This window comes from Globicephala melas, chromosome 1 (genome assembly GCF_963455315.2).
Source record: "Globicephala melas chromosome 1, mGloMel1.2, whole genome shotgun sequence".
NCBI lineage: Eukaryota > Metazoa > Chordata > Mammalia > Artiodactyla > Delphinidae > Globicephala > Globicephala melas.
In genome coordinates, this window is record NC_083314.1 from 107,854,101 (window position 1) to 107,878,295 (window position 24,195).

The 24,195-nt window shown below is 34.1% G+C and overlaps 1 protein-coding gene across 7 annotated transcripts in view; it reads left to right on the forward strand.

The window, feature by feature from the left end:
- HFM1 (helicase for meiosis 1) overlaps nucleotides 1-24,195 on the forward strand; it is a 134,848-nt gene that overhangs the window by 17,589 nt on the left and 93,064 nt on the right. For all 7 annotated transcript variants that reach the window (XR_009564767.1, XR_009564766.1, XM_060302908.1 and 4 more), the window contains 12 exons: nucleotides 2,403-2,668; nucleotides 2,923-2,970; nucleotides 14,097-14,167; nucleotides 14,630-14,762; nucleotides 15,403-15,554; nucleotides 16,136-16,213; nucleotides 16,433-16,591; nucleotides 18,797-18,997; nucleotides 19,081-19,169; nucleotides 23,398-23,441; nucleotides 23,549-23,650; nucleotides 24,034-24,179. Coding sequence is in view for 5 of the 7 variants with exons in the window: in XM_060302908.1 (XP_060158891.1) it covers nucleotides 2,403-2,668; nucleotides 2,923-2,970; nucleotides 14,097-14,167; nucleotides 14,630-14,762; nucleotides 15,403-15,554; nucleotides 16,136-16,213; nucleotides 16,433-16,591; nucleotides 18,797-18,997; nucleotides 19,081-19,169; nucleotides 23,398-23,441; nucleotides 23,549-23,650; nucleotides 24,034-24,179 (1,489 nt within the window). In the remaining 2 variants the exon portion in view is untranslated. The remainder of the gene's footprint in view (nucleotides 1-2,402; nucleotides 2,669-2,922; nucleotides 2,971-14,096; nucleotides 14,168-14,629; nucleotides 14,763-15,402; nucleotides 15,555-16,135; nucleotides 16,214-16,432; nucleotides 16,592-18,796; nucleotides 18,998-19,080; nucleotides 19,170-23,397; nucleotides 23,442-23,548; nucleotides 23,651-24,033; nucleotides 24,180-24,195) is intronic.

Consider the following 24,195-nt stretch of genomic DNA (forward strand, 5'->3'; position numbering starts at 1 on the left):
GCAGAGAAGCCAGCTGGGATTTTGATAAGGATTGTATTGAATCTGTAGGTAACCTGATGACTATTGCTATCTTAATATCATTAAATCTCCCAATCTATGAACTGGGATATCTTTCCATTTATTTAGGTTTTCTTTAATTTCTTTCAAAGATGTTTTGTGGTTTTCTGTGGACAAGTCTTATACTTATTTTGTTAAATTTACTCATAAGTACTTTATTCTTTTTGATGTTATTTTAAATGGAATTTCAGATTGTCCATTGAAAGTGTATAGAAATACAGTTGATTTTTATATATTGATTTTGTTTCTTCAGTCTTGCTAATGATGACTTTGAATTTTAATATAACTCATCTACCTAACAGTTGTACTTTTTCCAGTAGTGTTCCACCACCCGGCTGCAATTATAAAAAACAGTAGATAGTTAGATTCATCTAGAATTGCAGATTTGCAAGATAGTATGATAAAAGGCTAAAGGGGAAGAGGAGTTTAGAATATTGGTAAGAGAGTGGTTGAAAAGATAGGTCGTGGTATTAAATTCATTAAAGATACGTGAGAAAAATGAAGGGGAAGATGGTTTGGGAAAAAATAAGGAGATTAATTATAGTAATTTTGTTCTTTGACCTCATTGGTACCTTGAGCAAACAAGCTAAAAGGATAGGAGGTTGTGTTCAGAGAATGATATGTCGGAATCGTTGATTTGAAAAGAGGAGCAGTTCTGGATAATGATAATGTCTAAGGTGAGAGAGTAGGTGACTGAGATCATGTGAGCGATAAAGCCACTGAAGATAAAAGCCTAAGAAACTGAGAGGGTAGGATTTTGAATGGGTTGTCTACATGAGTGTTGAAGTAACCCAGATGATGGCAGAGTTTGGGATTGAGAGGAAAAGATTCTAAAGTGACCAGAGGTTGATATATGATACATGCCATGAGGAGGGTTACAAGGTGGTATAGCTAGACAGCACAGATACTTTTGTGAGAGAGTGGAAAAGTAATGATGTAGATTTGGGGTGGAGAAGAAGGCTCTCAACCATCAGTACATTGGATGTGGGAGAGTTAGCAGTTTTTTCCACTTAAGAGTTTTTTAAGGAGCAAGAGTTTTCCAGGAAAAATAAATATTTTTGTTAAGACCAGGAAGTAAATATAAAATTCAGTAAAGAAGCTGAGGATATGGAGAATGTGGAGTGGGAGTTCCAGAGGACCTAGGAAGAATCTGAGGTTCAGAGAATTTAGATAACTAGTATGTGGATAATATTTTTATGGTTTGAAAAACCTATTTCAAACTCTAAAGTCATGCAGCTAGAAAGTGGAGGAGCTTTGGATTTATATTCAGGTTTGTCTGATTCCAAAGTCTGTCCTTTTAACTGATATCACAGCACGTAGCAAGGAGTCATCTTGTGGCATAAGTGTTTTCCTTGTCCTCAATACCATTTCATAATGGGATTCTATTATATTATCTAAGACTAACCATCTTCTTTTGAATTTTCTGTCTTCAAAAATAGAACTGCTGGCCTTGGAGGATGCGACTCTACAGTTTGTTCTAAAATACATTTCTCTCTCTAGTTTTTTGAAAGATTGGTCTTTCTCATACAAAAACCTGTCATTAAGATTAATAGTCAAAATAATTTAGAAAGTATTCTGTATTTGTACAGTACTTATTTGGGTGTCATTCCTTATAGAATTCTGTAAGACTGATAACCTGCCATCACCCTTTTACTTATTCTATAAGGTGCTAGTGTTGTATTAGGAACCCTATTGGTCACTTCTTCCCTTAGGGCTATTGTGAACAAATTACTTTGATGGATTGTCTTTGAATCAGTCGAATATAGTAAATTACAATCATACAATGGCCTTTCTTTGTTTTCTAGAACTTTATAAAGAACTATTTCTTACACTAAAATGATTATTGAACAGTGTTTGGAAAGTTGGTGCTAGATACTGACAAGAAGTCTCAGTACCTGTCCGCATGGGCCTCTCTATAGGGTTGCTTCAGTGGTCTCATGATATAGTGGCTAGCTCCCCTTAGAGTGAGTGATCCAAGAGACCATGTGGAAGTGACAATCTTTTATGACCTAGCCTTAGATGTCACACGCTTGTCCTTCCACAGTACTCTGCTAGTCTCATAGGCCAGTCCTGATTCAAGGAAGGTGACTAATAAAGTGGGTGAGCACCAGGAAACAAGGATCATTGGAACTATCTCAGAGGCTGGCTACCACAGATGGATTTATCTGAGTGTTAGGAAAAGAAATAATTCAGTGGTAAATTCAGCAAATTATACTTTAGGAGAATGATTAGCTTTTGTGTTCTAATAAACCAAAATCTGTAGGTATTTTTAAAGGGACCAATTTTATGCTAGTTTTTCACATTCTAAGTAACTATTATAAATGCAAATATGTTTTGTTTTGCAGATTATTTAAAATATCTGACAATATACACGGAAGTGCTTATTCCAATGACAGAGTAAACTTGGACTCTCATATTGGCTCAGTGAAAACTGTCCAAATGGAAATGAGCAAAGGGAAATCATGGAAATATAGCAAGAGTAAGCAGAAACCTCAATATTCAGACATTAATATGTTTAGAGCCAGTGATACTTTTTCTGCTTCTGAAATCAGAGAAGGCATAATCAAAGGACCATCTTTTTCAGTTGCCTCCCAGCCTCATGAAGTTCAAGGTAATTCCTTGCTTTTTCAGTTGGTTTTCTAAAAGTACAGTCTAGTCTGTTTTTCTTAGCATAGGTAAGGATACAAAAATTTGAATAGGCTGTCTCTATATACAATTTCTTTACTATATTGCATTGTTTTTTTAAACTGTGATCTAATATTGTTTTAACTGTGCTCTCAATGAAAAGTTATACAAATTTTATTGAAGTAGCTTTTATGGAAAAGGTTAAAAATATGCATAAGTATGTAGGATTTTTTTTTTTAGGGGTAACAGAAAATGGTTTCAATTCCTTGAAGGCTGTCACAGAAATCCGTATCCTTTAAATTATTTTACTATAGCAGCATTATATTTGAAGTCATAATTTTTAAAACATTTTATATCATTGTGTTTCTATTTGTTTGTTTTGGTTGACAAAGAAGAAGAGGGAAAAGTGAATCTTTTGGGTCATGTAAGAGTCCCAATATGTGTGATAGTGCTACTGAAAGTGTGATCTGTGGACTGGTACCAGTTGTGAACTGTTTGTTACCAGTCTGTGACAAGTACAGATACGAGATTTGTATTACTGAATGAACTGTGAGCATATTTACTTACAAATTGATACAGATAATTTCCTATATTTTGTGTAAGAACAGCGTATTGGTATAAAGATGGGTAGGGGAAATGACTGAGAATGGAATATTCTATGGACTGGGGACATTTTTACAAATCTAGTAATTTTTGAAATAACCTAATTTGCAGATTATACCTATTTACATGTCTGGGTATTTCCAACGTAATAATTTTGAGTATATATGTGTGTTCTGGAGGTAACATTCTCTTTGCTTTTTTGATACTTTGTATATGTCTGTAACAGTGTACTTATTCTATTTTATTATAACTCATCAGCTGTTTCTGTAACTACCTCCCTATGACCTATGAACTCCTTGAAGGCAAGGACCAAGCCTTATGTATCTTCTTATCTCCAAATTCATTGAAAGCCGTATAAAGAGGAGAAGTTGTTCTGGCAAAAGGGTAGCCATGAGCAAGGGCAAGGGTAAGAAAGTATGGAATATGTTTGGAAAGAACAAGTATTCCAGTTTGGGTGAAAAAAGTCATGATTAAAGGAGTAGTAGGGGGACTACCCTGCTGGCGCAGTGGTTAAGAATCTGCCTGCCAATGCAGGGGACACGAATTCAAGCCCTGGTCTGGGAAGATCCTACATGCCGCGGAGCGACTAAGCCCGTGTGCCACAACTGCTGAGCCTGCACTCTAGGACCCATAAGCCACAACTACTGAGTAGTTGTGAGCCCCACAACTACTGAAGCCTGCATGCCTAGAGCCTGTGCTCTGCAACAAGAGAAGCCACCATTATGAGAAACCTGCACACCACAATGAAGAGTAGCCCCCACTTGCTGCAACTAGAGAAAGCCCACGCACAGCAATGAAGACCCAACACAGCCAAAAAAATAAATAAGTTTTTTTAAAATGCAGTAAAAAGGAATTGTATTTTTTTTTTTAAAAAAAGGAGTAGGAGGAAATAATGATGGATAGGTATTTTAGGATTAGATCATTTAATGCCATGAATACCAAGAAGCTTTTATTTTTATTTTTAATATATTTACTAAGCCATGAATAGAAACCATGCAATATTTTTGAGCAGGTCAAGTTACATTACCTAAGCCATGCTTTAGGATTATAGAATTAGTGACTCAAAGCTGGGGAAGGCTCTAGAATCCACAAAAGTTATGATCTAGTTGGCAAAACAGTGAATTCCAGATATGGGGCCGTTGAGCTAGAGAAATCTAGGGATGAGTGATTCTAATCCTGGGTACTCTGGGGACTGAGAATTCTGAAGTATAGTTAGAAAATGTTTGGTTGACCACTTGTGAAAAATTGCCTCCAGCGCATATAACTGAACTGAATTAGAATGGGAGGAGGGGACAATAAAAGGATTATATATGATATAATAATGTCAGAAATGGCCAGCCATTAGTGCTCCTCTTCATCATGTTGTCTCAGTCTTGTTGCACTTCCTTCTCTCTGATGATCTAAATAGTGTGGGAATGTAGGAAATAGGTTAGCAGTAAACAGTTAAAAGTAGTTTCATTATCTGTATGATGGAAAATTCTTATCCCATACCTGAACTTGCCATAATGTGACTAATTTTTGAAGAGTTTTATAAAGATTTTCTTGCTATCTTAGCATAGCTGAAGTGCTTCTGTTGTTTAGGTCTCTTTGTTAGCTAGACTACTGCCTACTCTTGTGTCCATTGATTTATTGTCCAAAAAGTTCATTTGCTGTCAAACTTGTTGAACTTGCTGCACTTTATTGTTTCCAAGTGTATATTTAAAGTGGAAGATTGAATGCTAGTTATGATAATTTGAGAGTCTGGGGATTACTTGGACTTATTTTCTGATTATTTTACAATAGTTTACTATATTTGAATCCTCAGGACAATAGAAGTTTGGTCAGATTGATCCTGCTACAGTACTGTTGTCATTTTAAGTTCTGCAGACATCCTGCTCCTTCCGCCCCGCATCCCGTTATAACATGTAATTGCAGTGAGACTGCTGAGAATTCTTAGGACAAAAGGAAAAATTTGGGGCTTCCCTGGTGGTGCAGTGGTTGAGAGTCCGCCTACCAATGCAGGGGACACGGGTTCGTGCCCCGGTCCGGGAAGATCCCACATGCGGCGGAGCGGCTGGGCCCGTGAGCCATGGCCGCTGAGCCTGCGCGTCCGGAGCCTGTGCTCCGCAACGGGAGAGGCCACAACAGTGAGAGGCCTGCGTACCGCAAAAAAAAAAAAAAAAAAAAAAAAAAAGGAAAAATTTGATATCAAGTGTTGATAGTGATGATAAATGCTATACTTAGTAGCTGAGTTTTCTCATGAGCTAGAAACTGATTTTACATCTACTCTGAATCATAGATTCATTTTTGTGAGTGTAAATTGATGTGGAATTACCTGATGAGAGAAAAACCAGCATGATGACCCACTTGTGGGCTTGTTACAAATAAATATTTTAAAGGAAGAGATATATTTTGAAGGAAAAATGAGATTCGTTCAAAAACTGATGGATTGACAAACTCAGTATTACATTTTTGCTTTGGAATGAGTATTCTGACACAGTGCACAATTGAAAGTAAAATGAAGGTTTATAAATTATCTGCTTGATTTAATAAATGCAGGCCTGTATTAATTGAGTTCTTAATGTGTACCAGGCATTTGGGATATGTCAGTTAGTAAAACAGGCAGTGAATTCTTGCCCTTGAGAAGTTAACATTCTTGGGATGGGGGTGGAGAAGAGGATAGATCAGAACAATTGTAATAGTATATAAATAAGTCATATAGTATTTTAGAAGGTGATGAGTAATATGAAAAAAGAAAAAAGTGGGGCAGAGTAAAGGAGATTACATTGGGAATTCTGGAATGGGGGATCAGGATTAGAATTAAATAGAGTAATTAGGGTATGTCTTCTTTAGGAGTTGAAATGGAGGCACATGAAGGAAGTGAAAGAGCCAAGGAAATATGGAGGGAAGAACAATCTAGGCAGAGGGAAGGCTTTACAGCAAAAACATGGCTGATGTTTTTGAAAAACATAAAAGAGTCCAATAAAGCCAGAGGAAATGAGTCAGAAGCAAGAGTAGTAGGACATGAGGTCAGAAACACAAAGGTGGAGTGGGGAGGCAAGATTATGTAGCGCCTTGTGGCCATATACTTTGAGAGAAATGGGGGAATTTGAGCAGAGAAGTAATATGCTCTGATTTAACTTTTATCAGGATCACTTATCACAATCCATCAGTTTTTTAATATCTTCATAAAAATATAATTGCTTAAATAACTATGTATTTGTGTTCTCAGATGTATTATCTGTTTTATATCTCCTAATTGATTGTAACAGCCTCAGTTGCAGGAACTCATTTTCTTCTTTATTTACAACTTCCTGCAGCTTTCTGAGTCTAGTATTCTGCACAGTGTTTCATAAATGTAGTTGACAAATGTGATTCAGACTAATAAGAATCCATGCAAGTACAAATATCTCCCAAACTGGCAATAGACTCTTAACTTGGAGAGGGGACAGTTTATTCTTTATATCTATTAATATTTTTGAGCTTTCTTAGAGGAAGGATGATTTAAGTCCTTGTTGAGCCAGTATGCTGATAATTGCAATTAAATCCACCACTTAGCACAACGAAATTATCAAAAACAAAGGAATTCAGGGTTAGGTGACCAGCAGCAACACACATCAGCTAATGAAACATAATCAACAATTAAAAAATGAAATTTGGAATTGTAAAGAAGAGATAAATATCAAATGGCCTCATCAAGATGAATAAGAAAAAAATACCACTCTGGAAAAGATAAACTACATTCTTAGTTCTGATATACTTTTACATATGTTTCTGCATCTCTTCTATCAGATCTAATTGTCAAAGTATAACCCTTATATAACCTTGTTTCTCCATAAGGACTTTACAAGTTCTTTTCAGAATATGGAAGGTGACTGGGGACTGGAATAATTTTAATTCCTCCCCCACCCCAGCTTTACTGAGGTATAATTGACAAATAAAATTATAGTACATTTAAAGTGTTCAATATGATAGTTTGATAAATGTATACATTACAAAATGTTCCCACCATCGAGTTAGTTAACACATCCATCACCTCACATATTTACCATTTTTTTTTGTTTTTTTTGGATGAGAACAGTTAACACTTAAGTTCAACTCTCTTAGCAAATTTCAGTTATACAATACAGTACTTTCAACTCTACTCACCATTTTATACATTAGATCCTCACATATTACTCATCTTGTAGCTGAAAGTTTGTACTCTTTTACCAGCCTCTGTTTCTCCCATACCCCCAGCCCCTGGCAACCACCATTCATTGTACTATTTTTATGTCTGACTTTTTTTTTTTTAATTTCCACTTATAAGTGATATCATGCAGATATCACAGAAAGGATCTGTCTTTCGCTGTCTGGCTTAATTCACTTTGTATAATGCTCTCCAGTTTCATCCATGTTGTCACAAAAGGCATAATTTCCTTCTTTCTAAAGGCTGAATAATATTCTGTTGTATACATATTTTCTTTATCTGTTCATTTCTTAATGGTTATGTTGTTTCCATACTTTGGCTACTGTGAGTAATGCTGAAATGAACGTGGCTATACAGATATTTCTTTGAGATACTGATTTTGTTTCGTTTGGATATAACCCAGGGATTGCTGGACCATGTGGTACTCCTATTTTTAATTTTTTGAGGACACTTCATAATGTTTTCCATAAGGACTGCACCAGTTTATATTCTTACCAGTAGTGTACAAGGGTTCCGTTCATCCATATCCTTGCCAGCATTTATCTCTTATCTTTTTGATTATAGCCATTCTAACAGGTGTTAGGTGCCAACTCACTGTGGTTTTGATTGGCATTTTCCTAATGATTACTGATGATAAGCACCTTTTCATGTGCTGTTAGCCATTTGTATGTCTTCTTTGGGAAAATGTCTATTCAAGTCCTTTGCCTATTTTTATTTTTATTTATTTATTTTTTTGCAGTACGCAGGCCTCTCACTGTAGTGGCCTCTCCTGTTGCGGAGCACAGGCTCCGGATGTGCAGGCTCAGTGGCCATGACTCACGGGCCTAGCCGCTCTGCGGCATGTGCGATCTTCCCAGACTGGGGCATGAACCCATGTCCCCTGCATCGGCAGGCAGACTCTCAACCACTGCGCCACCAGGGAAGCCCTGGATGTTTGGTTTGCAAATATTTTCTCCCATTCCATAGGTTGTCTTTTCATTTTGTTGATGGTTTCTTCTGCAGTGCAATAGCTTTTTAGTGTGACGTAGTCGCACTTGTTTATTTTTGCATTTGTTGCCTTCGCTTTTGGTTTCAAATCCAAAACATCATTGCTAAGACCAGTGTCAAGAAGCATTTCCTCTTTGTTTTCCTCTAGGACTTTTATGATTTCAAGTCTTATGTTTAAGTCTTTAATCCATTTTGAGTTTATTTTTGTGTATGGTATGAGATGGGGGTCCAGTTTCATTCTTTCGCATGTGGATATACAGTTTTCCTATCACCATTTATTGAAATGGTTATGCTTTCCCAATTCTTGACTCCTTTGTTGAAAATTAATTGACCATATATGCATGGGTTTATTTCTGGGCTGGATATTTTGCTCCATTGATCTATGTGTCTGTTTTTAGTGTCGGTACCATACTGCTTTGAGTACCATAGCTTTGTAATATAGTTTGAAATCAAGAAGTGTGTTACATCCAGCTTTGTTCTTCTTTCTTAGTATTGCTTTAGCTGTTTTGTTTGTGTGTGTGTGTGTGTGTGTGTGTGTGTGTGTGTGGTTTCATATGATTTTTAGGATTGTTTTTTCTATTTCTATGAAGATGCAATTGGAGTTTGGATAGGGATTGCATTGAATTTGTAGATCATTTAGGGTAGTGTGGACATTCAGCAATATTAATCCTTTGAATCCATGAATATGAAATATCTTTCCATTAATTTGTGTCTTCAGTTTCTTTCATCAATGTCTTATAGTTTTCAGTTTACAGATCTTTTACATCCTTGGTTAAATTTATTCCTCAGTATTTATTCTTTTTGATGCTGTTGTTAATGAGATTATTTGCCTCATTTTTCTTTCTGATATTTCATTGTTACTGTATAGAAATACAACTGATTTTTGTATATAGTTTTTGTATTCTGCAACTTAACTAAATTTGTTTATTAGTTGTAACAGTTTTTTAAATTTGTTTATTTGTTTTGTTTTGTTTTGGTCTGTGTGGAGTCTTGGTTTTTCTATATATAGTTTCTTGTCGCCTGGAAATAGAAACAGTTATACTTCTTTGTTTCCAATTTGGATTCCTTTTCTTTCTTTCTTTTTTTTTTTTTTTGTTGTCTGATTGCCGTGTCTAGGATATCTAATACTATGCTAAATAAAAGTGGCAAGAATGGACATCCTTGTCTTGTTCCTGACCTCAGAGGAAAAACTCAGTTTTTCATAATTGGGTATGAATGTTAGCTGTGAGCTTGTTATATACAGCCTTTATTATGTTGAAGTGTATTCCTTCTGTACCCAGTTTCTTGAGAGTTTTTATCATGAAAAGATGCTGTATTTTGTCATATGCTTTTTCCTCATCTATTGAGATGATATGATATTTATTCTTTGCTTTGTTAAAGCAGTATATCATGTTGATTGATTTGTGGATGTTGAACCATCCTATATCCCAGGAATAAATTCCATTTGATCATGGGGTATGATCCTTTTAATGTACTGTTGAATTCAGTTTCATAATATTTCGTTGAAGTTTCTGCATCTATGTTTATTAGGGATATTGTCCTGTAATTTTCTTTTCTTATGGTTTTCTTATCTGGCTTTGGTATCAGTGGAATGCTGGCCTCATAAAATGAGTTTAGAAGCATTCCTTTCTCTTTTAGTTTTTTGAAGAGTTTGAGAAGGATTGGTATTAATTCTTTTAAAATATTTGGTAAATTCACCAGTAAAGCTATCTGGTCCTGGACTTTGTTGGGAAATTTTTGATTACTGATTCAGTCTCCTTACTAGTAATTGATCTGCTCAGATTTTCTATTCTTCATGATTCAGCCTTGATAGGTTCTTGTTTCTAAGAATTTTCCTTTTCTTCTAGATTATCTACTTTTTGGCATATAATTGTTCATAGTAGTCTCTTATGATCCTTAGTATTTCTGTCTTATCAGTTGTGTTTTCTCCTCTTTCATTTCTGATTTTATTTATTTGAATCATCTCTACTTTTTTTCTTAGTTATCTTAGCTATAGTTTTGTCAATTTTGTTAATCTTTTCAAAAAGACCCAGCTCATTGTTTCATTGATCTTTTCTATTGTTTTTCTGGTCTCTTATTTATTTCTGCTCCAGTCTTTGTTATTTTATCCTTCTACTAACTGTGGACTTACTTTGTTCCTCCTTTTCCAGTCCCTTGAGATGTAAAGTTAGGTTGTTTATTTGTGATATTTCATTTTTCTTCATTTTTGTACTTATCACTATAAACTTCCCTCTTAGGACAGCTTTTTATTGCATCCCAAAAGTTTTGGTATGTTGTGTTTCCATTTTCATTTGTCTCAAGGTATGTTTTTGATTTCCCTTTTGATTTCTTCTTTGACCCTAATAGTTGTTCAGGAGCATGTTGTTTAATCTCCATATATTTGTGAATTTTCCAGTTTTCTTCTTTTAATTGATTTTTAGTTTCATGCTATTGTGGTTGGAAAAGATGCTTGATATGATTTCAGTCTTCTTTTAAAACTTAAGACTTGTTTTGTGCCCTAACATATGATATTTCCTGGAGAATGTTCCATGTGCACTTAAGAAGAATGTGCATTCTGTTGCTGCTGAAGGGAATGCTCTGTGTATATCTGTTAGAGCCATCTGGTGTAAGGTATAGTTTAAGTCCGATGTTTCCTTATTGATTTTCTTTCTGGATGATCTATCCATTATTGAAAGTGGGGTCTTGAAGCCCCCTACTATTATTGTATTGCTGTCTATTTCTATGTTCAGGTCTGTTAATATTTGTTTTATATATTTAGGTGTTCCAATGTTGGATGCATAAGTATTTACAGTTGCTGTATCCTCCCAATGGAGGATTATATAATTATAATGACCTCTTTGTCTCTTATTACAGTTTTTGGCTTCAAGTCTATTTTGTCTGATGTAAGTAGAGCTACCTCTACTTTCTGCTGATTTCCACTTGTATAGAATATCTTTTTCCATCCCTTTACTTTCTTTGTGGGTCTTTAAAGCTGAAATGAATCTCTTATAGGCAGCAAATAATTTAGTCCTGTTTTTTTAAATCCATTCAGCCACTTTATGACTTTTGATTAGAAAATTTAGTCTATTTACATTTAAAGTATTTATTGATAGGTTGGACTTGTTGTTATTTTATTGTTTTCTGATGTTTTGTAGTTCCGTTGCTCCTTTCTTCTCCTCTTGCTCTTTTCCTTTGTGATTTGATGATTTTCTGTAGTGGTATGTTCTTACTCTTTTTATTTATCTTTGTGTATCAACTGTAGAGTTTTGTTTTGTAGTTACCTTGAGACTCGCATAAAAAAATCTTACAGTTTTAACAGTCTCTTTTGAGCTGATAAAACTAACTTTGAATGCGTACAAAAGCTCTACAATTTTACATTCACCTTCTCACATTTTATGGGGTTTTTTTTGCGGTACATGGGCCTCTCACTGCTGCGGCCTCTCCCGTTGCAGGACACAGGCTCCGGACACGCAGGCCCAGTGGCCACGGTTCACGGACCCAGCCACTCCGCGCGGCATGTGGGATCTTCCCAGACTGGGGCACGAACCCATGTCCCCTGCATCAGCAGGCAGACTCTCAACCACTGCGCCACCAGGGAAGCCCTCACATTTTATGTTTTTAATGTCACAATTTGTATCTTTTAATATTGTGTCGCCATTAATAAATTATTATAGATACAGTACTTTTGTCTTTTAACATTTATACTACAGTTATAAGTGATTAACTACCACCATTACAATATTAGAGTATTCTGAATGCAACTATGTATCAACCTGTATCAGTGAGTTTTGTACTTTTATATGTTTTCCTGTTACTAATTAGCATCCTTTCATTTCAGCTTGAAAGAACTTCCTTTAGCATTTCTTGTAAAACGGTCTAGTGATGAACACCTTCAGTTTTTGTTTGTCTAGGAAACTCTTTATTTTTCCTTCAATTCTGAAGGACAGCTTTGCCAAGTAAAATATTCTTAGTTGGCAGTTTTTTTTCCAGCACCCAGAATATATCATTCCACAATCTGGTCTACAAGGTTTTTGCTGAAATATTCACTCAATCTTATGGGAATTCCTTTGTATGTAGCAAGTTGCTTTTTTCTTGCTGCTTTTAAGGTTCTCTCTTTGTCTTTAACTTCTGGCAATTTAATTACTGTGAGTTTCAGTGTGGGTCTCTTGAGATTCACCTTCTTTAGTAATTTCTGGGATTTTGGGATCTGGATGTCTGTTTCTTTCCCCAGGCTAGGATAGTTTTCAGCCATTATTTCTTTAAATAAGCTTTCTTCCCCTTTATCTCTTTTTCTTCTGGAACCCTTATAATGTGTATATTGGTCCACTTGATGGTGTCCCATAAGTTCCTTAAGCTGCTTTCACTCTTTCTCACTCTTTTTTTTTCGTTTTGCTCCCGTGATTGCATTAATTCCACTGCCCTGTCTTCAAGTTCACTAATCCTTTCTTTCAGTTGATCTGTCTTCTGTTGAAACCTTCTATTGAAATTTTCAGTTCAGTTATTCTGTTCATTAGCTCTATGATTTCTGTTTGGTACTTTTTAATATTTTATATGACTTTGTTGGAATTCTCATTTTGCTCATGCATTGCTTTCCTGACCTTGATGGGCATCTTTATGTGTTATTTTGAACTATCAGGTAAATCACTTGTCTCTGTTTCATTAAATTCAGTTTCTGGAGATTTATTTATTTATTTATTTTTTAAACATATTCCCCTGTTTCTTCATTTTTCTTGACTTTCTGTCTTGGTCTCTGAACGTTAGACAAAACAGGTACCTCCCCAGTCTTGAGAGATTGGTCTGGTATAAGAGATGAACCTTTCCAGTCAACCTGGTCTGGGCTCTTAGTTACCTGTCAAACCTTTGTGATTATCCAAGCCTCTGCCTTTGTTCTTAGTGGCTCACAGAAGTTAAGGGTGTGCCAAGATCCATCAGTGTCCCAAAGGGGAGGATTGCAGTCAGTCAGCACCTAGATGCAGGTTGATTAGAAGCTAGAACTTCAGGCAGCAGCTGAGAAAGTATGCAATAAAATTCCTTTCAGGGAGAAACTGAAGATGGGCATTTTTGCCTGCCCCCTCTGCACTGAGCCTGGATGTATACCTGTGGGGGTAGTGGGATGTTCCTGTGCCCATTTAAAAGATGCTTATTTTCTTTGCTTATAAATGCAAGCCCTTCTGGCTTCTAGAACTGGGTGTTCTGAGAGCCCATCCCTCAGGCAGGAGCCTTAAAAATTGGGGCACTAGGTGTGTGGTCCAAACCCTCTGCTCCTCAGGGAGGATCTGGGAGTTGGAGGTTTCTTCCCAATTGTATGGTGATGTGCCAGGAGTGGGATTTATGGCAAGAGTTTCTCAGCCTTTCCCACCCATTTTGATGTAGGTATTTTCTCATTCATCTGTTGTAAAGGAATCATTCAGCAAGTTTGGGGATTTCTCTCAGAGGGAATTGCTCCACGTGTAGTTGTTTGTTCAGTGGATCCATGGGAGGATGGAAGTTCAGGAGCCTCGTATGTTGCCATCTCGGTGCTTCCTTCTATATCTGTTAATTCCTTTCTTATGATAAAATAGCAAGTATTAAGCATCATCATTAAATATTGTCAAAGTCAATATTAACTTAATTTTTAAGTTAAGAGTAACTGATTTTTAAAATTCTGAAATATTTAACTCCTTAATATTATTCTCAGCGGCAAAATTTAGAAGTATTTTCAAAGAATTCCCATATTTCAACTATATACAGTCCAAAGCCTTTGATGATGTAAGTATTTTGTTTAATTATTTACTTATCTGCCTTTTCTTACTAGATTGTGTGCTCTCTAAGGGCAGAGACTAGATCACATTCATCTTTTTGTCTTCAGTGCTACACTCAGTGACTGGTACATTATAAGAGCTCAAAAAATGTTTGTTAAATGAATGCATGTAATTTTCATAGGTGGGTTGTTTATATTTATTAGATTTATAACAATTTTTCTGGAAGCTAAAGAAATTATTTTCTTCTAGGTCTATCTAGCATATTACTTTGACCAAACAAGATGATAAATTATTAATAGTTTTATTTTTTGAGGGTGATAGACGTAGAGCCAGCTTATAATTTTAATAAGTTTAGAGGTAAAGATGTTTGAACTATTATTCCATAGAGTCTTCTTAAGGCATATTTTCTAACAAATTGAGAATTGAAAATTTCTTTATATTCTATGGTTGATTAAATTTTATTTTTTAGCTTCTTTATACAGATAGGAATTTTGTGATTTGTGCTCCAACTGGTTCGGGGAAAACTGTATTGTTTGAGCTAGCTATAACAAGATTGTTAATGGAAGTACCATTGCCATGGTCGAACATTAAAATTGTTTACAGTAAGTATTTGTATATTGAACGAGTGATAATTAATTATAATAATGATAAACCATTGAGGTAAAAGTAAGAAATAAGTTCAAATTCAAGACATAAGAATTATTATTTGGTTTTCCATACTTTTAAAATAAAGACATGTCACATTTGGTCTTATCTGTTAACATTAAATTCAAAACACATTTTCCCAGATTTACAAATAAAAATAGTATTGGAATTGAGAATTTGGCCTTTACATGTTTATTTTTAAAAGGACAGGGAAGATGAACAAATAGAATCAAACATTTTGTAATCTGAGAAATTTCCATAGGAACCTCTATTCTCTTTTTATAGGTATATATTAAAATTTTTTTCATCAAAATAATTTATACACATGGTTAAAAAAATCAGTGATCACAAAGGGTGATAATTTCCACCCTACCTTTCTTCATTCTTAGTTACAATCTCCTGAGGAATCACTTCTTTTTCTATTTTTAGTTCTGTTTGGTGATTACTTTTATAGTTCTAAATAATATGTTTATATTGTTAATTTTTAATTTATAAATACTAGGCAGCACCTAGATGTGTGCTAACTTTATTAACTATTTGTGAAAATAATTTTTAAATTGCACTGATATTTAAAATAAATATCTTATATTGTTGTAGTGGCACCAATAAAAGCCCTGTGTAGTCAGCGTTTTGATGATTGGAAAGAAAAATTTGGACCAATAGGATTGAACTGTAAAGAACTCACTGGAGATACAGTAATGGATGACTTATTTGAGATTCAGCAAGCCCATATTATTATGACAACTCCAGTAGGTGTTGCTTATATTTTATTATTTCCTTGGTTTATTAGCAAATATCTCTTTCTCTTCACCATGGAAAAAAGTTAAAAGAAAATACAAAGTAGAAGACTATATTTGCAATGTGAAGCAAACAAACAATACGTACTAGTATTCAGGGTACATACGGAATACTAACAAATTAATTAAGTAAAAGACAAACAACCAAATGGAGTAAATAGGCAAAAGATATGAATAGGCAGTTTGTTATTGTGGATGATTTGTAATCATACTTATTGCTTGTATTCTTTATCCAAATATTATGTATTGTAGCAGGAGGACCTTGGTAGAGCTTAGAAAGGGTAATTAGACTATACTTTTGAATATTTTTGATTAAACTTAAAAAATAAATGGGAGTTCAATTTTTTAAACACATGATTATCAAAATTCTTTAAAATTTTAAAAATCTTTAAGTATCTTTTGGGATAATTTTAAGACATCAACTAAAATATTGCCCATCATTTGTAACAAGTCATGTTAAAATTTTTACCAACATCTTAATAATACTTATTATAATTCCTTATCATGTTAAACCACTTGCATTTTTTCTCTAGGAAAAATGGGATAGCATGACTAGGAAATGGAGAGACAACTCTTTGGTCCAACTGGTTCGATTGTTTCTCATTGATGAGGTAGTGAACGCTTTATTCACTTTCAGAGATAAACATGAAGAGATGATTTGAATGGATATAAAGAAACAAGACATTTTCAACCAAACTCTATGTTTGCTTTATCCCTTCAAGTGGAAAATGCTTATTTTCTTAAGAAAGAGTGTTTAATATTGTTTTACATTTTAATTGACTAGATAGATTTTTATTTTTATAGCTAATGAGTCTTAATTTTTTTCTCAGATACACGTTGTAAAAGATGAAAATCGTGGACCAACTCTTGAAGTTGTAGTCAGCAGAATGAAAACTGTGCAGTTTTTATCTCATGCTGTAGAAAATACCAGCAGTATTATTCCAATGAGATTTGTAGCTGTATCTGCAACAATTCCAAATGCTGAGGATGTAAGTTAGAATTTTAGTCTATCAGAATTTTTTATGACTTAGTGAAATATTTAATCTTAGAGAAAAGTGAGTTTTTTTTTTTTTCTGTAAATCACCTAACCAATTTAATAGGAAAGGTATATCGTGGAAAGTTATGGTTAGATCTCATAGGTATGACAGCATTAAGGCCATAAAATTTGGTTGATTGGGCTTAATAAAATATGTTTGGTGCAAGTCTATTGTTTAATAGTATCTAAAAGTCATACTTTCATGGGTTTTAGACACTTCATAATATGAGGTGTTATGTTACCCCCAATTCTATGTGCCTGGAATTGTGGTAAGCACTAATGATAGATGCAAAAGTGAAAACATATAGACCCTGCTCTTGAAGAGGATCTCATGGTTAATAGGGTACATGAACATGTAAAGAAATAATTGTACAGTATTATATTTTCTATAACAAACACATGTCCTAATTTTCTTCTTCAGTTTTTTGGCAAACTTGAAAAGTAGTACAATTTCACTCTGCTTTCTTACTCCTATTTACTTCTCAGCCTACTGTAATATGACTTTTCCCCCAGCTAATTCTTAGAAATTGTTTCCACAAAAGCTGTTGTACAGTATTCTCTAATCCAATGTAAAATTTTGCCTTTATCTTTAGTTTAGCACAGTTAATCCTTTTTGTTCTTAAAATGACTACTTGTTTTGTTTATATTCAAGAATAATAGAGAAAATTTTAAAGTATGTGTAAATTAAAAAAACCCCAGCATTTGTCCTTCTAGATGTATTGATGGAATCATAATATACATACACTTTTATGACTTGCATGTTAGCTACAAATGTTTCCATGTTATTAACTACTCTTCTTTAATACAATTTTTTGTGGTTTTATTGTAATTTATTTAATACCTTAATGGTGGAAGATTGTTTCCATTTTTTGCTATTGTAAATAGTCTTGAAATTATATCTAAGAAAACATCACATTTATTTCCTTAGGATGGTCTGTTAAAGTAGAATAACTGAGTCAAAGGGTATATAAAACTAAGAACACAGTGCTTTCAATAAATGTTATATTCATTTATACCTCTACCATCAGCCATTTCTCTGTATTCTAATGCTGGATAGTATAATAATGAAATTATTATTGTTATTATTACTTTTAAATAGTTCTCAAATTTGTTATTTGAAATGGTACCTTATTTTAAAATTTTGTACTGCATTGATTACTACTGAAGTAAATATTAATATATTTGTCAACTATTTTAAGTTCTTTTTTTGCAACCTGCAAGGTCATAGACTTAACCCTTTTTTCACATTGGGATACTAAACTTTTCTTATTTATTTGTAAGCAGTTACAAAATATCAATACTCTGTAATTCTTGAAACTCTCTTCCCCTTTGTGATAATCACTACTTCTGTGAATGCTATCTCTCTGTCTCTTTCTACAAGTCCTCTACCTCAGTTTTCCCCTGAGTTAAGGCCTTCAACCTTTGCCTTCTGCTCTGCTCAAACTGTAAATTCTTGTTCTCATCCCTACCCATGAGAGCCTTGAAAATGTTTTAATATTTCCTTCCTGTGCCATTAAAAACTCATTAATTTATCTTCCTGTCAAAGAAACAATCAGTTTCATAGCAGGGCATGGAAGCCTGATTACTAACCAGGCTATGTGAAGTTAAGGATGGCTCTCCACAGCTCCAGAAATTAACTAAGGACTCTAGCATTGAATCTGAAATGTGCTTTTGGCACTGCCATCTCTCAGTGTTTATTTGTTCTTTGTTTAAAAAAGTTGTCAGCCTTTGCCAGTCTAAGCCAATCATTACTTTGCTACTCTTCAGCTAATATTTAGGATAACACAAAAGAAGTGTCAGCCATATCTGGGCATCATTCTGAAAAATAGCAAAGAAGTTACAGTGCTAGTGAGAAATTTGACTTCTCTGTTGAAATTAATTTTAATTTTACTTTAGACTCTTAGGAGGAAAATAAAACAAAATAATAATAATTAATTGGAAGTTTACCATGTTAAAAGTGGGTATAATCTTGAACCACTGTTATTGAAAATATTTACCAATATATCAATAGAACAGTGTCACTAGAATATGTAATGTTGAAAAAGACTACTTGACTAAATATTTTTAAACTTGACTTTAAAGTGAACTATAATTGGGCTTTTTAGCCATAAAACTTTACTAGAAAAAAATTTAATGTGTATGTTTCTGTCATTTAAAGATTGCAGAATGGCTTTCAGATGGTGAAAGATCTGCTGTATGTCTGAAAATGGATGAGGGACATAGACCAGTGAAACTTGAGAAAGTGGTCCTTGGATTTCCCTGCAGTAATAACCAAACCGAATTTAAGTTTGATTTAACCCTCAACTACAAAGTTGCCGGTGTTATACAAACGTACTCTGATCAGAAACCCACACTTGTGGTATGGTTTGTTGGTTGCTTATTTTTTAGTGTAATGTTCAGTTTTTAATATGATTAATACAAAAATTATTCATTCATTTTCAGTTTTGTGCAACAAGGAAAGGTGTGCAACAGGCTGCTTTTGTTCTTGTGAAAGATGCGAAATTTATTATGACTGTGGAACAGAAACAGAGGTATATTTTAAATTTTTTTCTTGTAGGTAGAAAGACTTTTAGGGATAACCTAGATGAGATGAGAAAACTGGGTTGACCTTTTCAAGTTACTTGACCTCTCTAAGCCTTAGTTTCCTCATCTGTAAAATAAGGATAAAAGTAAGTTGGATGATTAAGACAATGAATCTTAATGCAACTGTGATCCTGTCTTCTTTATTTCATAGCCAGATTTGAAAGATTATTCATATTGCTGTCTTCAATTTTTTACTCACTTTCAATCCAGTATCTGTTGTAATCTTTTACTAAAGCTGATCTTGTTAATTGATCTCTCAGGAGCTTCTAACACATTTGACCACTCCCACCCAATTAAAAAATTCCAGACTCTGTGTTTCCATGATCATTTCTACCATGTTTCTTGCTACTTTGCTTTCTACTCATTCTCAGTCCCTTTTCACTTATAATACCTGATTCTTAAATGTTAACATTCTAGGGGTTCTATCCAAGGTTCATTCTTTCTAATGCTACACTCCTAGGTATTTGAGTCTCATTATCACATGGTTCAAAGAATGTATGTATACACATATTTATATATGTCTGTGAATTTACAAATTTACAGCTCCAACACAGACCTCCATTCTGAGCTCCAGGTCTACCATCCACCTGCCTGACATCTCCAATTGTATATCTGTGGGCATGTCAAACTCAGTATGTCCAAAAGAGAACCTTGGTTCTTTTTCTCAAGTCAGTTCCTCCTCCAGTGTTCCCCATCCTGATTATTTATCATCTCCCTAGTTGCTCATGCAGAAACCTGTCATTGACATCTCCTTTACCTTCTTCCCCATAGGCAATGAATTACCAAGTCCTGTCTATTCTTACTTGTAAATATATCTCAAATATATCATTTTATCTTCATCAGCACTGCCACCTTCCCCATTCAAGTAATTATTAATCTCTTGCCTTTTATCTGATGACCACAAACACACTCTTATTCCACTTTAATCTGTTATATTCATAGCAGAGTGATTGTTTAAAATTACAAATCTAAACATGTCATTTTTCTGCCTAAAACACTTTAATAGTTTCTTGTCATTAGGCTAAAATCCTAAATACTTAATATCGCCTGCAATACCCTGTATAATGTGTTCTGTGAATACACCAAACTGTTATCCTACACAGAGCTTTCCTGAATCATATTTTCTTTGCCCAGAATTGTTTTTTACCTCTTATTCATCCTTCAAGTCTCACCTTTAATATCAGTTTCTTAAGAAGTTTTCCATGATTCTTAGTGTCCCTTTATTTGCTTTTACAGGCACCCTATATTTTTATTTCATAAAACTTACTATAATTATAATAAATATGCTTTTGTTTAATTGTTATTTAATATCTGTTCTATTCCTTAGATTGTAAACGTCTTGAGGAAAGAAGGACTCATGGTCATCTTATTTACCCCCCAATCTTAGCAAGACTCAGCAGAGTGCCAGCACATGCTTACTACTACTATTAGCTTATTATTAATAGTTTTTGGAAATAAATAAATAAGTTTAGTGGTAGACCTCAAACCAAAGTTGGATTAGATCATTACATGTGGATATGAGCAGATACTGATTTTTCTGACTAATTTTCTACGGTGGGGGATGTACTTTTCTTCACTTTGGATCAGATCAGCTTTCCAATTACAGTCTACCCTGTGGCTACACCTCTGGTTACTTTTCAACCAAAGATGTGTACCAAACCTAGAGGATACCACTTTGGCTTTCTGACATTTGACTTTCTATCCACTAAAAGGGTGGATCTCTAGTCATTTAGTGCATTAAAGAATTACATATGCAGCCACCTATCCATGCTGTATATACTATTTTCATAATTTTACTTCTGCTTTAAGGATTTAACTTGATCTCCTTAGTTACAGCCATAAGATAAAAACTCTCTGTGGTGCAGCTTTTGTTACAAACATCAGCAAAGCATGATTAAACAATAAGATACAGTAGAGAGCCAGAGAAAGAGAAACCAAAATAGAGCTTATAGCCAAAAAAGTACATGAGGTCTAAGAGGTAGACAGAAAGGGAAAATGTGAAATTAATGCTATCAAGATAACAATAACATAGATTTCTTTCTACCTACCTCTTTGTTTTATACTCTAGAGAATATTTATCATATATCACGGTCAGTCTGTTACTCAGGCACAATAAACAGTTGAATAGATTCTCATTTGTATGTTCGGCTTTTACTTCATTCCCTGAGAAAAGCATAAGTGAAAAGGAGTGGAATGCCATTTTGAGTTGCTATAGACTAGAGGAAGAGACTGCTGCTTATGTCAATTCCCCTTTAACCAGTCACATTCTAGCAGCTCCCACAAGATTTCTTTTTGCCCATAAACCCCAGATTCTGTTACTAAGGTTTCTAAACTTGTCTAACATGCCCAACTTTTTGTGTACTCTGGTTTCTTTAGCTTTTTTAAAAATAATTTTTGTGTTGTATCATGCATTTAACTTAAAAAATATTTCTATATTTTAAAAAATTTTAGTTAACTTCAGGAAGTTAATTGGTAGCATTCTCATTGTGAAAATGTTTCCTGAGCCTTTGGGGGTATTTTTCTCTCTTTTTTTTTTTTTTGTGATTTTATTTATAATTATTTATTTCCCTATTTTCCCCAGTTTTTTTGAGATATAATTGACATATAGCACTGTATAAGTTTAGGGTGTACAGAATAAAGATTTGACTTACATATAGCATGAAATGATTACCACAATAAGTTTAGTGCATATTCATCATCCATACATATAGATACAAAATTAAAGGAATAGAGATGTTTTTCACTTGTGATGAGAACTGTTAGGATTTACTCTTTTAACAACTTTTATATGTAACATGCAGCAGTGTTAATTATATTTATCATGTTGTACATTGTATCCCTAGTACCTATTTATCTTATAACTGGAAGTTTGTGCCTTTTGACTCCTTCATCCAGTTGCCCCTCCCCACCCCCCAACCCCTTGCCTCTGGTAACCATAAATCTGATCTCTTTTTCCATGAATTTGTTCATTTTTGAAGTATAATTGACCTTCAACACTGTGTTAGTTCCTATTACACAACACAGTGATTTAGTGTTTCCATACATTTCAAAATGATCACCATGATAAGTCTAGTTACAATCTGTCACTATGCAAGATATTATATAATTATTGACCATATTCCCACACTCTACATTTTGTACCCATGACTCATTTATTTCATAACTGGAAGTTTGTTCCTTTTAATCTCCCTCACCCATTTCTTTCCTCCACCCACCTCTCTCCCCTCTGGCAACCACCTGTTTGTTTTCTGTATCTATGACTCTGTTTTTATTTTATGTTTGTTCATTTGTTTTGTTTTTTAGATTCCACACAAGTGAAATCATGTGGTATTTGTCTTTCTCTGTCTGACTTATTTCATTTATTTGTCTTTCTCTGTCTGACTTATTTCACTTAGCATAATACCCTGTAGGTTCATCCAGTTGTCACAAATGGCAAGATTTCATTCTTTTTTATGGCTGAGTAATATTTTACACACACACACACACACACACACACACGCAAGTACCACATCTTCTTTATCCATTCATCTATTGTTAGACACTTAGGTTGCTTCCATATCATGGCTATTGTAAATAGTGCTGCAATGAACATAGGGGTGTATATGTCTTTTTGAATTGGTGGTTTTGTTTTTGTTGGATAAACACCTCGGAGTGAAATTGCTGGATCATATGGTAGTTCTATTTTAAAATTTTTGTGGAATCTCCATATTGTTTTCCATAGTGGCTGCATTAATTTACATTCCCACCAATAGTGCATGAGGATTCCCTTTTCTCCACATCCTCACCAACACTTATTTGTTGTCTTTTTGATAATAGCCATTCTGACAGGTGTGAGGGTATATCTCATTGTGGTTTTGATTTCCATTTCCCTGATGATTAGTGATGTTGAGCACCTTTTCTTGTTCTGCTGTCCATTTGGATGTCATCTTTGAAAAAAATGTCTATTCAGGTCCTCTGCCCTTTTTAAAATTGGATTATTTAGGTTTTTTTTTCTTAGTTATAAATTAGGGACTGTCAGTATGAAAGTTAGATATTCTCTGCTTCTTAAAGATGGTTTTCAAAAAATGATGTTGTGAAAATATTTTGATATCTGTAATCTTCAAAATAATTAACTAATACACTAAGAGTTTTGATGTTAATGGGAATAACTCAATAATTTTGTGTTTTTTAAAATAGGTTACATAAGTGTGCATATTCCATAAGAGATTCAAAACTGAGAGGTAGGTTTAGAGATAATTTTTGAATAGTATTTTCAGCTATAGATAAAAAGAACCAATTACTGATGAAATATCAACAGTACATAACAGATGATATATTTCTTTTATAGATATCTTAATACATGGTGTTGCTTATCATCATGCTGGTATGGAGCTGTCAGATAGAAAAGTAGTTGAAGGAGCTTTTACTGTTGGAGATCTACCGGTTCTTTGTAAGTAAAACGTATTCTTGTGAATATTATAAGATCTTTTGGAAAAAGAGAAAGCTCAGGTATTCTGACTCATTTCTGCTTTTCTTCCAAGAATCTAAAATTATATAACTATCCATACATATATGTGCTATAGTAAACTCTCTGGCAATTTTAGTTCTTTATCATCTTACTGAACATAGTGCAATTTGAAAAGTAAGAATTAGTAGCTTTTTGGTTTTAAGATATATTATTTTACGTTGTAATGTTTTCTTTTTCCTTTTTATTCTAAATTTCCTATATATGAGTTTTATTACATTTATAAGAATATATCTTCTATAAGAAAATGTTTACTTGAAGCAATAAAGTTATATGACTTAAAAGTAATATTCCATATTTTGATGCAGTTACTACCAGTACCTTAGCCATGGGAGTAAATTTACCTGCTCACCTAGTAGTTATAAAATCTACAATGCATTATGCTGGAGGAATGTTTGAAGAGTACAGTGAAACAGATATTCTACAGATGATTGGTAGAGCTGGTCGACCTCAAGTAAGTGACAGTGTTT